Raw genomic sequence first — 13,152 nt, 5'->3', positions numbered from 1 at the left:
ACATTTCAATTTACCCCAAAATTGAAAATGCAGTCGCATAAGCCCTAGAAACTAATCAATTGGTCAAAAACTCCCGAGTCGGCTACCGTTAATCAATTTTTAACTCTCGGTTTAAAGTTGCCTGTGGGCGGTTCTTTTTTTTTACAGACGCTTAACCTCGATTGGCGAGCTCGCAACAACTTTTTCGCTGTCACTTTTTTGCTGTTTGGTTTTATGCAATTTGAACGATAGAAAATTATTTTAACCATTCGTTGACTCAAAACGTACAAATCAGATGTCGAGTTGAATAATTTTAGGACTTATGGGACTGATTTTTGGGGTGAACTAAATAAGAGCCAAATAAATAGCCAACATGTAGAAATCTTGCGTTTAATTACTAATGCTATTAAGTTAACATAATTTGAGCAAAAAGACCCAAGATGTGCATTATAGATCTTCCCTAATATAGCCCCCTGACTCTTCCCGATTCGACCACCTGAATACCCAAAGGGTCCCCCTTTGGTACTATTTTAAGACCTCAATGCTTGGTACCCTGACCCTAAAATTTTTCATAAGGTGCTTTTGGCGCCAATTTTAACTAACTTTGAGGGTGAACGCGCCGAAAAAACGCTATTTTTGGTCAAAATTTTCCAACCAAAAAAAATCCCCCCCAAGAGAAAAACCTAGACCACCCCTGCTAGTAGCAAAAAAAACTATAGCACCCCACATTACGAGGCCAAACTGTGCATTCTCTGCATTGTAAGCGGAATCCGCATAAGGCTAGAATCAGATTTGTCGCGGAATCCGCAACATTGCTACTTTTCTTTGATCTTCTATGCTGTTTTGGATTCCACAAACAAATACCTAAGTCATTGTATCGCTCAAAATCGCTCCAAAAATAGGCGAATTTGCGGAATCCGCAACTGTATTTGCGGAATCCAGAACAGTTTGTGGAATCCACAAACAAATGATAAGACATTTGTATCGTTAAATTGAGCTGTTGGCATATTCTGCTTTTACAATTATGTAGTGGTTAAATGGCTTATTCTGCTTTTACAATTAGGTAGTGGTTAAAATTTGCTATGATTAGATGGGATCTATAAATGGAGAGTCAGGACTGTTTTTTTAAACAAAATTTACTTATTTTTTGAAGTAATTAATAGTATACCTGGCGAGTAGTTTGGACACCAGAGTTCCAAACTTGTCCAGAAGGAAGCCAGTTAGAAGTGAGGAGTAGTTGAGAGCAGAGGAGGACACTGTGAACACGAGATTGAACTGGGCGTTACTGTCTGCCATATTTGAGCTTGAATTAGATGAAGATCCAAGAATACATTCTGAAGTCTAAATATACGAACTACGATTTAGTCACTTGTTCCTCTTAAAGAAATTTCTTCAATAGAAATGAAATTTTTTTGGTTCCTCCCCCCATTTTACGGCGTGACGACGGGTTTTACAAGGTTGAGTTTGAAGACCAAAAATGTTTGTGGCCTAATTAGTCCGAAAGCCAATTTTTGTAACAATCGGAAAATAAGAACAAAGAATCACTAGTGAAAATTCGCAGATGAGAAGGAAAAATAGTCACTTTTTTACGAGCAAACTAACGGACGCTCCACATTTGCCAAAAACTGTTAGCTATTTCTGGAGTGAGCGTGAGCGAATAGACATAGCTCTCCCAATGGAAAAATCATTTTCGCTCAAGTTAAACTAGCTACCTTATTTGGATCTGCATTTTCAGACGTATCATTCTGTGTCGCTATTGGATCAGGGACTTCGTTCTGAAACAGTTCAGCCAAATATTAAATCATGCTGGAAAGGGGGCTATTTTCATGCAGGAAGAAGCGAATGCACAAAACTTCAACCATCTAATGCCCAAGCTGTCCAAAATTTTTTAAAACTTTTTTCGAATTTTTGAATACTGAGCTCTGATTGGTTGGCAAAATTTTCGCGCAATCGGTCCTTGGAATATGAGGAATTCCTTCGCTGAAGGGAAGAGGATGACGAAAAGTTTGAAAGGCTAATTACATTCGGTATAAAAATCTGACAGAAAGTGGAGAAATCAGTGAGTTTGGGTCTTTACGGTAATGCCCCATTTAAAGGATAAATTAGGCAGATCAAGTTTCCAAAGAGTGAAAATGAAACAAACTCAATTTAGATGACGCCGATGCCGTGGCTGATATCCAGAATATTAAACAAACCTACAAATTTGCAAAAATGAGAAATAATCGAAAACACGGAACGTACTGTGAATTATATTAGAGAGAATTTATATGAAAAAACAATCAAAACAAGGATAGATGGTTGATGTGCAAGTCGCACAGAACGTTCCGATCATAGTCCAAAAAATACAACAAAAAAGTTCAAATATTTAACACAGTTCAAAAATTTTAAACCTGTTTTTCTCGATACTGGGAGAACTTTGCAAAAACTTCTTCATTGTCGTTCGAACTACGACTGAAAAGGCTTCAATATGCTTCAACCCGGTGAACATTTGTGGCTCCTTACTTTGTGTGGAAAAAAAAAAAAAAACACGAACAGAAATTTCCTTCCCATTTTCAAAATGGCGCTAAAAAACTCCAAAAACGAACTTTTACTAAAGTAGAACTAGGTTTTCACGGTTTTAATTAAGCATAAATGAGCTATTGTAAGCCCGCTCGCTCATATTATTCTTTCGAGGTTAGACCAAAAATCAATCAAAAGTTTAAAATCTGTTTTTCTCGAAATTGAAAAAAATTTTCAAAACTTTTTATGTCGTTCAAATCAGGACTGTAAACGCTTTAATATGATATAACACTCAACTCTCTCGGATGATTTTTTGAAGCACCTATTTGAGGCACCATGATCTTTTGAGACACCTGATTTTGCGAGGAAAGAAAACTAATTTTCACGAAGCTATTGCTTCACTGTGGGCTGAACCGGATTAGTTTTTTAAGTATTTTTAACAATGATTTAATTTCAGCTTTCATCGTTTAGAGAGTACCAACCAATAACAAACCCAGAGTGTTTTAGCCTTTCGGCCTTTTTGATATAAGAATAGCCCGAAAAATAAGCTAAAAAAGAATACTCAGCTTTTCGTTAAGTCAGCATATAGGAGTTTTAATGTGCTGTTTAGGCAATCAGTATTCGTTCGCATCTCAATGGAAACATCTTACCCAATGGCGAATCTGCACATCGCAAACACAAGCAAGAAAACGGCAAAAAGAAGCTCTTAAAAGGTGAAACGCTAAAATAAGGAAAAAACTGTGAGTATAGGCCTTGAAAAAAATGTCTGTGCCGGATTCATCTGTGATTTGTTGTTCATCTCCGACCATTTGAAAATTGGGAGGAATTTTGTATTCGGGTGTGTTTTAGTTTTTGTTAAGAGTCTCACGGATGATGGGTTCATAAAAGCACCGATGAGATACAAGAAGAACATTGTGCAAGGAACTGTGCATCGTGTTTTTAATGCCTCTTCCAACTGGCATGCTTTCACGGAAAGCATAGCTGAGGTTGGATGTATGCTGGAGAAAAACCAATACCCACCTCAGTTATATGAACCCATCATCCATGAGACTCCTAACAAGATCATTGAGAAACACATGAAACAAGACACAAATACCAAGACACCAGAAAAAGCTACCAAGAAACGGATACCCTTTGTTATGCAATATAGGGGCAACAAAAGTGACGTTTTCTCCAAGCGTCTCCGAAAAACGGCCAATATTTCTGTCATCTTCACAACTAGACAGATGAAGACAGCCTTACCATCGCTGAAACCAAAAACACCAGAGAATGTTCGTGGCAACGTGGTTTACGAAATCACTTGTTCTAGATGCCAGTCTAGCTACGTCGGGCAAACAACCCGCCACCTAGCCACGAGAGTGCACGAACATTCCTAAGGTACTAGCCCAGTAGGAGAACACCTCAATTGGTGTGGTGTTACCATTGACAGCTCCGAAGTAAAGATCATTGACACAGCAAGAGACTCCGCTAAACTTTTAACCTTGGAAGCATTGCATATCAACCAGAGAAAGCCTTCAATCAACCGGAAGGAAGAGTACAAGGCTCGCGAGTTGACCCTGAAGCTGTAACATTGTTACATTGTCCCACATTCCAGTGGCTTGTTCCAATCAAACTTGTTTATCACAGTTCTATCTGTTTTTAATTGCTTTCCAGTTTTCCTTTTTTTAATGTGCTTTTAATTTGTACAATTTTGCTATTTTGCAGTTCCTGATGATGACATAATGTCGAAAACGTTTTACCATTGATGTTTTTTCCCTGAGATCATGTTTTAGTTTGTTGTTCTTTTTTTCCACGCAAAATCAACAAACCTAAATAATCATCGGAGAGAGTTGAGCGATATATCATTTTAAAGCCCGACCAACATTACAAAAATTGTATTATTTTTCGAACAACATTACAAAATTCAAAAAATTTTCCCAGTATCGAAAAAAAACGGTTTGAAATTTTTGATAATGTCTAATTTCGAATTATCGATCAGGCTTACAATAGTTTATGTAAATAGCTTAAAGCTTTCAACTGCTTAATTTAAGGGGTAAAAACTTAGTTTTTTCGTATATTAGCGCCTTTTTGAAAACAAAAATGTCAATAATTCAAAAAACTGCAAAAAACAACTTGAAAAAATTCTTGCGTTTTTTATATTTTTTTTTCGAGTCATTTTCCACAAAAATTGGCTTCCAATCTGCTTATTTTTTCTATGACTGTCGAATATACCTAAGCTCTATAATTTCGTTCAGATGCTTTTATCACACTACGCAGAAAAAAAACGACTATAATTTGAAAAATCTTTGTTGTATTTCTTAAGACTATGGTCGGAACTTTTTGTGCTACTTGCACAGCAACCGGCTATCCTTATTAGCATCTGCGACTTGTTAATAAGATAATACTAGCCACCAATAAAGCAGATACAATAGATGCTATCTGATGTTGCCAATTCTATAGCAACGAAAACGCCACCTAATCAGCACTATGCGAGTTGGGATAGAAAAAAAGGATAATATGATTTTCAATAAAACACTTAGCTCGCTTGCTCGTGTGTTGTGAGTACATATTAAAATCCTTGTTCTTCGAAACTAAACTCATGTTTTTTCAATTCTTGCAAAAGGTGCTTGCTTTCAATTGCTTCATTAACACAACATACAGACATAAATAATCAATTAATATGAAAACTGATGAACTTACCGGTCCGTTTATTGTTTCATTCGCATTTTTTTCTCCTGACCCCATTTTATCCATCATTTTACTGATAGAAATGGCTTTTTCGTGTGTCTGAGCTCCAAAAAAGCCTTCTTGCTCTAACACTGGCCGAATGCTGAACCAGCCGAATATAATGCCAGCGAAGCAGAGACATTCGAACAGCGCCAATACGAACGTAACTACATTCAACTCCCGGTGGTATTTCACTCTTTTCTCCCCTTTCATGATTGATTAAGTAACTCTGGTTGCTCGCGATTATGTAACTTACTTCAGTTGTAAATCAAAAATTAGGTAACTTCTCTGATATAACAACTATATAACAAGGTCTTCAGTTTCACCTCCTCGTACAAATTCAGCGATGTCCAGAGTTCACTTTCAATTTTTTTAAATCTTTTTACTTTTTTATGTTATAAATTCGATGAATAATCATTTTACTAGTGAAGTCAAGCTAATTTACGAAAAATCTATTTTCGGTTATCTTTTTCACGCAAGACCAAAGCATTGACCAAAGCCTTTACGCCAACACTTATTAAGAAAAGAACCAATTATCATTCTGAAGTACTTGTCTAGTACATAACCCGAAGCGAATTTCTTCGTTAATACAGCATCAGTCCCAAAAACTTGCTTAAGTATTCGAAAATTGTTGGGTATTCATGAAAAAAAAAAACATTTCAATTTACCCCAAAATTGAAAATGCAGTCGCATAAGCCCTAGAAACTAATCAATTGGTCAAAAACTCCCGAGTCGGCTACCGTTAATCAATTTTTAACTCTCGGTTTAAAGTTGCCTGTGGGCGGTTCTTTTTTTTTACAGACGCTTAACCTCGATTGGCGAGCTCGCAACAACTTTTTCGCTGTCACTTTTTTGCTGTTTGGTTTTATGCAATTTGAACGATAGAAAATTATTTTAACCATTCGTTGACTCAAAACGTACAAATCAGATGTCGAGTTGAATAATTTTAGGACTTATGGGACTGATTTTTGAATTTTGATTGCTATTTCCACGCTTTGGGAATAGTAGCCAATAACTCAAATTCTGTTAACCATTGTAGACATCACTGACAACCTCACTTTGAGAAGGTTTTAACGATGCTTTTGATTAGCTAATTTGGTGAATAATGTCGATGATAAAAGCTAACAGTAGACAAAACTGAAAAGACCAATTAATTGAATAACAATTTCTCTCGCTACCAGCACAAGTGATGAATTTGAAGAAAACTTGACTACGAACGTTAGTTCAGCTGTTTAACAGCATCACAATGTAATTATGTATTACCCGTGACCTCAAATACTCCTCTAGACTGTAATCACGTGATCAGCAATGAATGAAGACGATGAATAAATTAAGATGATAATTTTGGACAGATTAGCAGGTCATGCCAGACTTCTAAATATCCCAAAACACCATTATTATGTTGTGTGATGAACTATGGATTACCATTCAATGGTCTGAAAATTATCTAATCGTAATTGATGATGACATATATGAACACATTTCGAGGTCTTTCTGTTACTCATGTTGGACTTCAATACTAAGAAACATAACTGAGACTTAATTCAGAACAGAGATTGTCATTTAACATTCCGGTAAATTTGAGCAGCATCACAGAAAACACCCACATTTTGCTTGCATGTGAAAACACCCACATAATTGAACCTTGATTAGAGATATAAATGATACCAGTTGAATGATCATTTTTAAACTTTAAAATCGATTATGATAACGGGCAGACGAGCAAGAGCTGCTTAAAGAGAAGAATACATCTTATTATGCAAGGACTAGCTCTGCGAGAAAACGTTCCAGCAACTTAAAATAAAAGTGAATTGGATCAAGAGTACACAGTTGCTGTGCAAGTAGCACAAAAAAGTTCCGACCACTTTGTCTGTAGTGCGACGAGAGGAACAAAACAAACCCTTAGATCATAGGTAAATTAGTCATAATCTATCATTTTGTTTCAGATGAGCTTCGCAACACTTGCAATACAGAAATACAACGAAACGCTACTAAAACTTGAAAAATCAACACCTTTGATTTTTATGTTTTTGTCTCTAACAAAACTCAGTTTGTTGAGAACCTGCGGTGGCACACAACCGTCAGCATTGGATTAGCATTACAAAATTACTGAGCGGTAACTATGAAGACAAAACTGAGGAAAATGGTCATGAAAAAATTTAACGTGAGATGTTTTAAAAGCAGAGAATGTAGAAAAATTTTTGATTTTTTCTATCAACTCAATGTGCCATCAATTTGAAAAACTTTAGAAGATCACAAGGAATTAAGACGAAAACCTGCTAGAAATGAGTCCAACGAAACTAAGACAAAAACAATATCCAAAAAATGCTAGCAAAAAAACTGTCGTCGATTTCGTTTTTTTTTTCGCTATCCCGAAAACTTTGGTAGGTATAAAAACAAAACGTTTAATTACATTAAGTGTCCTAGAAAGTAACAACGAAAATAAACCAAATTAGGAGAACATTGAGTACTTGAAACAAATGGCAAACAAACTAAATATGTTATTTTCTTTAAAAATATGAAAATTACGAGCAAAACGTGATAATCAGTTTATAAAGGTTATTTGCGACCTGATAGCACTAACCGCCTCATAAACCCGAGTCTCTTGTTTAGAGAACTTATTGTATTACAAAAACATATAGGCTAGCAAGCATTTAAACCAAAACAAAACGAAAAAACTGATTGAAAATTATAAGAAACATGCGAATAAACTTATGACTTCAATTATCTTCGCCAAAAATAATATGATAAAAATAGCATGCCGCTCAAGAAGTATCAAAGAAAAGTATCGAACAAAGACGAATTTGTCAGTATCAAAAAACGACCCATAACAATTAAAAATCATTAGGTAAATGAGCCGACGGAACTATAACAGACTCTTAATAAGCTGAAAAATAGACGAAACAATTGCAGCAACAAAAAGGTGCTTCTACCACCAACAAAGCAACCTATCTGCATCTACCATCTATCTTCCATCTATACCCCAAATCTTGCATCTTACACTTATTTTGCATTTACCACTTTCTGTAAACAAAGTTCTTTTTTACGGAAAAGAAAATTTGATACCCAGTTGCAAAACCGTTGCTTGTCGCAATGATAATTACAAGTAAGCACCTAAAATCAAAAATTTCGAAAAATTTTTCTCGACACGTTCAATCTTTTTCTAATGTAGATCGATTCAAGACTGGAATGGCTTCCATACGATGTATGATTCGAACCAGTTTGATAATTATTTTGGCATCTGATTTTGCGTAGGAAACAAACCTAAAAAATAGCTAAAACTCACTAGAAAACAAATTTCCTCCCCATTTTCAATGGTCAGCAAAAACGCAACAATAGGTGAATTCTTCTTCGCTAGCCGTAACTAAAAGCAAATCAGCATCCCGACAACAATACGCTTGAAATTAGCAAACATACAGCTGGAACAACAAAACCACAAACTAAGCCAACAAAAAATTGCAATAAAGAAAACCAGAAAAGCTTTCGAATTTCGACAAAAAATACATCAAATTAAAGCTCTCTAATTTTTAATATTCTTAAAAATATACCATTTGATTTTCATAAAACTAACCGAATTAGAGAAAACTGGGTCAAAAAGCTATTTGCTTATACCGCTCGCAACTCTGAAAATGATGGTCCATTTTCGAAATAAAAACTTAAAACAAACTTGAAACAAAAAAAATTCAAAAATTCTTCCTTCTCAGACATAAATCTTTCTTAAAAGCTTAAGAAACCTTTAAGCTCAGTTTTTCTCACGCGTGCAACAGGGAAAATAGAAACTTAGAAAGGACAGAGAAGAAACTATGAAAGAAGATCTAAAGAAAACAATTGAACCGATTCCTCCTTCTTCCGTGAAGTTCCGAAATCTCATAGGATTAGGAAAAACAGAACAAAAATTGCAGACGAAAAAAAATTAGGTACAAAAAAGTTTAACTTAGAACAATCATCACAGTCTAAGAGGCTACGCGAAGACGAATTTCACAAGCCGCGCATTAAAAAAAGGCCGTTCTAAAATGCATTAATCCAGCCATTGGAAAATTGGACAAATTTGAATAACACAAAAAACTGATGAAACAAATGGCAGATACGTTTTGATCCTACGAGTTTCAAAAAATTTTAATCACTTTATAGCTTTTAAAACTTCAAGAAACTTTTATGATGCACAGTTTTTTGTATAAACTAATCCAATTCAATTAAAATTTGTTTATGCGCTGGTAATTACCAACTAAAATGCACTTCGCACCATTAAAAGTTTTGATATTGAACCGAGATTGAATCACATGATGCCACGGACTTTAAAAAAAATGTGTACCACTTTAATTCAAAGCTTTTTAATGATTAAATTACATCGGGATAATATCAACAAAAATTACTGAAAATTTACACATATTTTTAGCTATTCAAACTCAGCTCACATGAAACTAGCCGAAAAAAAAATTCAAATGGCTTTTAAATTAGAGTCACCCTGTCTAAATCTACTTAACCTGTCTGGCCAGATCCAACTAAAAAATCGGCTAATTTCAACTCAATTCCACAACGGTTTCAAACAAGGCGTTGTATGATAGTAGCGTTCAATAACTGAGCGTCTTTCAAAGTAAGCGAATCATCATCTAAATTTTTAACTGGAAAATTTGTCTGAAGCACAAAAGTCACTGCCTCATAGCCTGGAATTTGAGCTACAAATTGCCTTAAATCGCCAACAGTGTGGGTGTGGTTAAACTTCTGCACTTTTCTAGAACCATCGGCCAATCGTATTTGAACATTTGTCATCGGTTTCGTTTCGTCCAAAGGAACCGTCGGCGTAGTGGTCACTGCCGATGAAGTATAACTTGCAGGCTTGTTCGCTTCTGCAGAATTGAGCACCGCGGGCGTCGGGGTTCCCAACGTCTGACCGGCTCCTGAAAACGCCTTCAACTTCTTCTTAGGCGGTTCAAAATCCTGCTCCCTGTGATCCTCCATATCCATGTTAACCTTGCCTCCATTTGCAAGAGCTACAAACTCATCAGGAACTTGACCTTTAGCAATCATGTTCAACGCCTTTGCGCTGTTAGGGTCACTATACGATCTCAATTCTTCGTCTATGCCTTCGCCTGAAACTGAGAATCCATTTTTCCACAATTTTAAAACAATGTCAACGGTTTTGGATCCTCCAGCAGCTCCTCCGGAGGGGTCTGCAATCACTTCTGTATCATCTCCAGTTTCTCCTAATTTGTAGCCAGTGCCTCGGAACCTTTGAGTCGGCTGTGCTTCGGAGCCACTTCCGCCTGCAACCGGTTCCGCTCCATGGGCTCTAGCGGATTCGAACATATGCTGGATAATTTTGCCGGGTTTGTTGCGATTCGGGCCCACGACTTGCTGACCAGAGTGCTCGCTGCCTCCAACGTAAAAAGCTTGACCTTCTTCGTCGCTACTATCGCTGCCAGCGCCACTAGCCATATCTGAAAAGGCATAACAATTGACAGATTCGGCTAAATTCTTTTCGGTTGACAAACTAATTCGCAATTCTCCGGAGTTTTTAAATACAATTCTAAATATTTCGGGCTCTAAATCTCAGCTGATTAAACTAGGCATCACTAAGCACGAAATGTTTGAACTAATTGAGAGCAAATTTTGCAAACGAAAAATTTTAAAGTTGTATTTCAAGCTAATCTGAATTACTTATCATTCAAAGTTACCAACTTGAAAATTAAACAAAAAACCTTTAATTTTCAAGTTGGTAACTTTGAATGATAAGTAATTCAGATTAGCTTGAAATACAACAAACTTGAATACTAGTTAAAAAAACAAAGTTCATAACACAATTTATTATCCAGTGTTCAAAACTTGAAAATCTTCTGTTTTGGACTCGAAATATTAGTCTGAATTAAAACTGAAAATTAGCAACTTCAGGTATCTGCGCGTGCTTATGTAGTAGATCGTCAATTAATGAGAAAACAAATTACTTTGCAAAAATTGAATTCCAAGGAAATTAAACTAGAAAGAGCTATTCAAAAATTAAATTCTAAGACAGGAGACAGAGTTTTCTCACGGACCATATGCAAGGTGAAAAAGACTGGTTCCTCAGCTAATGCGTACTGGAAAACAACAGTGAAAATAAGATATCGAAAAGAAAGACTTGCTAGGCCTCATTTATTGTCCGAAACGCAGCAGTAGAAGATATTGCGAACCTGATTTACCTTCCTGATGAACGTTTACAAACTAATTGCAACTGAGCAGGGAGCCGACGGGAAGCAGGATCAAAAACAAAAAGATAAAATCTTACTAAAACAAACTTAATATAATTTACCTCAGTGCATCGTGGAATTCAAAGCTGATAATTCACTCTCGCATAAACACTTGAATTGAAAAATGACAAATTATAATAAGAAATTCAGAAAGAAAAATGAATCAAAATCATACAAAAAATTTTATAAAATTTTGTTATACGATTTAGCTGGTTCAAAAAAACTTGTTTAGAAGAACAGTAAGGACTGACACAATGAACTCTTTCAAAACAATTTCTCGTTGAATTTTCCATCAAAATAAAAAAGTAATCGGAAGAATTATGATCATTAATAAATTTCAATCCGTTTGATTTATTTTTCTAACGATTCAATTCGCTGAAAAAGATTTCTAAAACTATCTAGAATTAATTTCTTCGAAATCCTAACCAGTACGATTTTTTAGATAGAGATACTCGAATGCTTAAAAGACAACTCAAATCATTCGCGCTACTGCTCAGACTGTCAAAAAAAATTTTAAATTGACCAAAAACAAAAAGACCTAACCATGGGATACTCTGCGCAAGAAGTGCTTCAGAGATCAACCAAGGGTAACATTTTATGGCTCTTTTCCAGATGCCATCCTTTCAAACTCAATTTTGAAAAGTCTATTTAACGTTGTCATAATACAATGAAATTTGCCGTGGTGAAGAAATCGACAATTCTGAACCGATTTGTTCTTCATACTTATCAGCGTAACATCACGTATTTAGTCGTAATAACTCGTAAAACAAACATAAACTCGGTATTTTGAAAGGGCAGGAACTGGAAAAGAGCCCGTTTTAAATACCCAGATGTTTGAGCGTCTCATCATATAGTATGTCTTGTTTTAGGCAAATTACAACTTATTTATCAAACAAACTATTCCAATTCCACTCCATTATCTTTTGAAGAAACCACGCGTTCTGTTATCAAACATCTGATGTCTATAACACCAAATGAGCTATAAAAATACTGAACAGTCGTCTGGCAGATGAAAACTGTCAGTGCAGTTTTCTTGCAACCATTTAAAATACAGTTCGCTCCTATTGTCTTAATATCATAAATTTTTAATTCTGTCAGCGCAAAGTTCAAGAAAAATACGTCAAGAAAAACTCGTCAAGGGTCATTTTTCAGTGACGTCAAGGGTCATTTGTCTTTTTGATGAACTTAATTCTATCGATCGCGTCGTTAAAATAAAATCTCAACCAATTATATCAAAAAAATTTAGAACCACAGCCAGTTACAAATTTGGCCATATTTTTGTGAGATGTTTTAATATGTCGTTTTTCAAATAACTTTTTTATAAAGAACGGATTCAATTTCCTTCAATATACTTCGTAATCGCTTTTTAAAGTTGCTTGAATAAAATTTTATTTAAAAAACCATCAAATTAAGAACATTGTAAACATTCAAATTGGTTTAATACAGAGGTGAAGCGGAGCTTCGCACCATTTGCGATACAACACAGTCACAAAAGAAAGCACAAGCCGAAAAAAAATAAAAAATGTTTTAAAAAACTAGTTAACGATAATTTTAGAATGTCTCTATGAAGGACACCTAGAGCCCAGCTAAAACTGGAGGTACCTGTTTGATATTTTTGTTATAATGATGCGGGACGAAATGCGTTATTCCAAAAATTGGACTTTGACTAAGACCTTAGTTGTTTCTCTACTAAAATAGGTAAGAAAGTACATTTTTGAGACCTAAAGACATAACCCTCTTACAA

General features: G+C 35.4%; 2 protein-coding genes across 2 annotated transcripts; both read right to left on the bottom strand.

The window, feature by feature from the left end:
• Positions 1-1,119: 1,119 nt before the first annotated feature.
• LOC134848677 (uncharacterized) lies at positions 1,120-6,628 on the bottom strand. The gene is made up of 4 exons (XM_063866194.1): positions 6,238-6,628; positions 5,158-5,513; positions 1,692-1,754; positions 1,120-1,320 (listed from the first exon to the last, which is right to left on the bottom strand). Exons 2-4 carry the CDS (start codon positions 5,395-5,397, stop codon positions 1,120-1,122), a joined length of 504 nt encoding a protein of 167 aa, XP_063722264.1. The 5' UTR covers positions 5,398-5,513; positions 6,238-6,628.
• Positions 6,629-9,486: 2,858 nt separating this feature from the next.
• On the bottom strand, positions 9,487-10,620 carry LOC134847903 (NSFL1 cofactor p47-like). The gene has a single exon (XM_063865169.1). It carries the CDS (start codon positions 10,618-10,620, stop codon positions 9,727-9,729), a length of 894 nt encoding a protein of 297 aa, XP_063721239.1. The 3' UTR covers positions 9,487-9,726.
• Positions 10,621-13,152: the final 2,532 nt, after the last annotated feature.

The sequence above is a fragment of the Symsagittifera roscoffensis genome, chromosome 6, assembly GCF_963678635.1.
Source record: "Symsagittifera roscoffensis chromosome 6, txSymRosc1.1, whole genome shotgun sequence".
Taxonomy (NCBI): Eukaryota; Metazoa; Xenacoelomorpha; order Acoela; family Convolutidae; genus Symsagittifera; species Symsagittifera roscoffensis.
Note: the sequence above shows the minus strand (reverse complement) of the source record. Positions and strands in the feature narration are given on the sequence as shown.

Excerpts from the sequence above, each read along its gene's own strand:
- LOC134848677 (XM_063866194.1), bottom strand. The coding sequence starts at position 5,397 with ATGAAAGGGGAGAAAAGAGTGAAATACCACCGGGAGTTGAATGTAGTT. Across the intron at positions 1,755-5,157 it reads ATGAAACAATAAACGGACCG|AACGAAGTCCCTGATCCAAT; the intron begins GTAAGTTCATCA and ends GAACTGTTTCAG. Across the intron at positions 1,321-1,691 it reads AAAATGCAGATCCAAATAAG|ACTTCAGAATGTATTCTTGG; the intron begins GTAGCTAGTTTA and ends TCGTATATTTAG.
- LOC134847903 (XM_063865169.1), bottom strand. The coding sequence starts at position 10,620 with ATGGCTAGTGGCGCTGGCAGCGATAGTAGCGACGAAGAAGGTCAAGCT.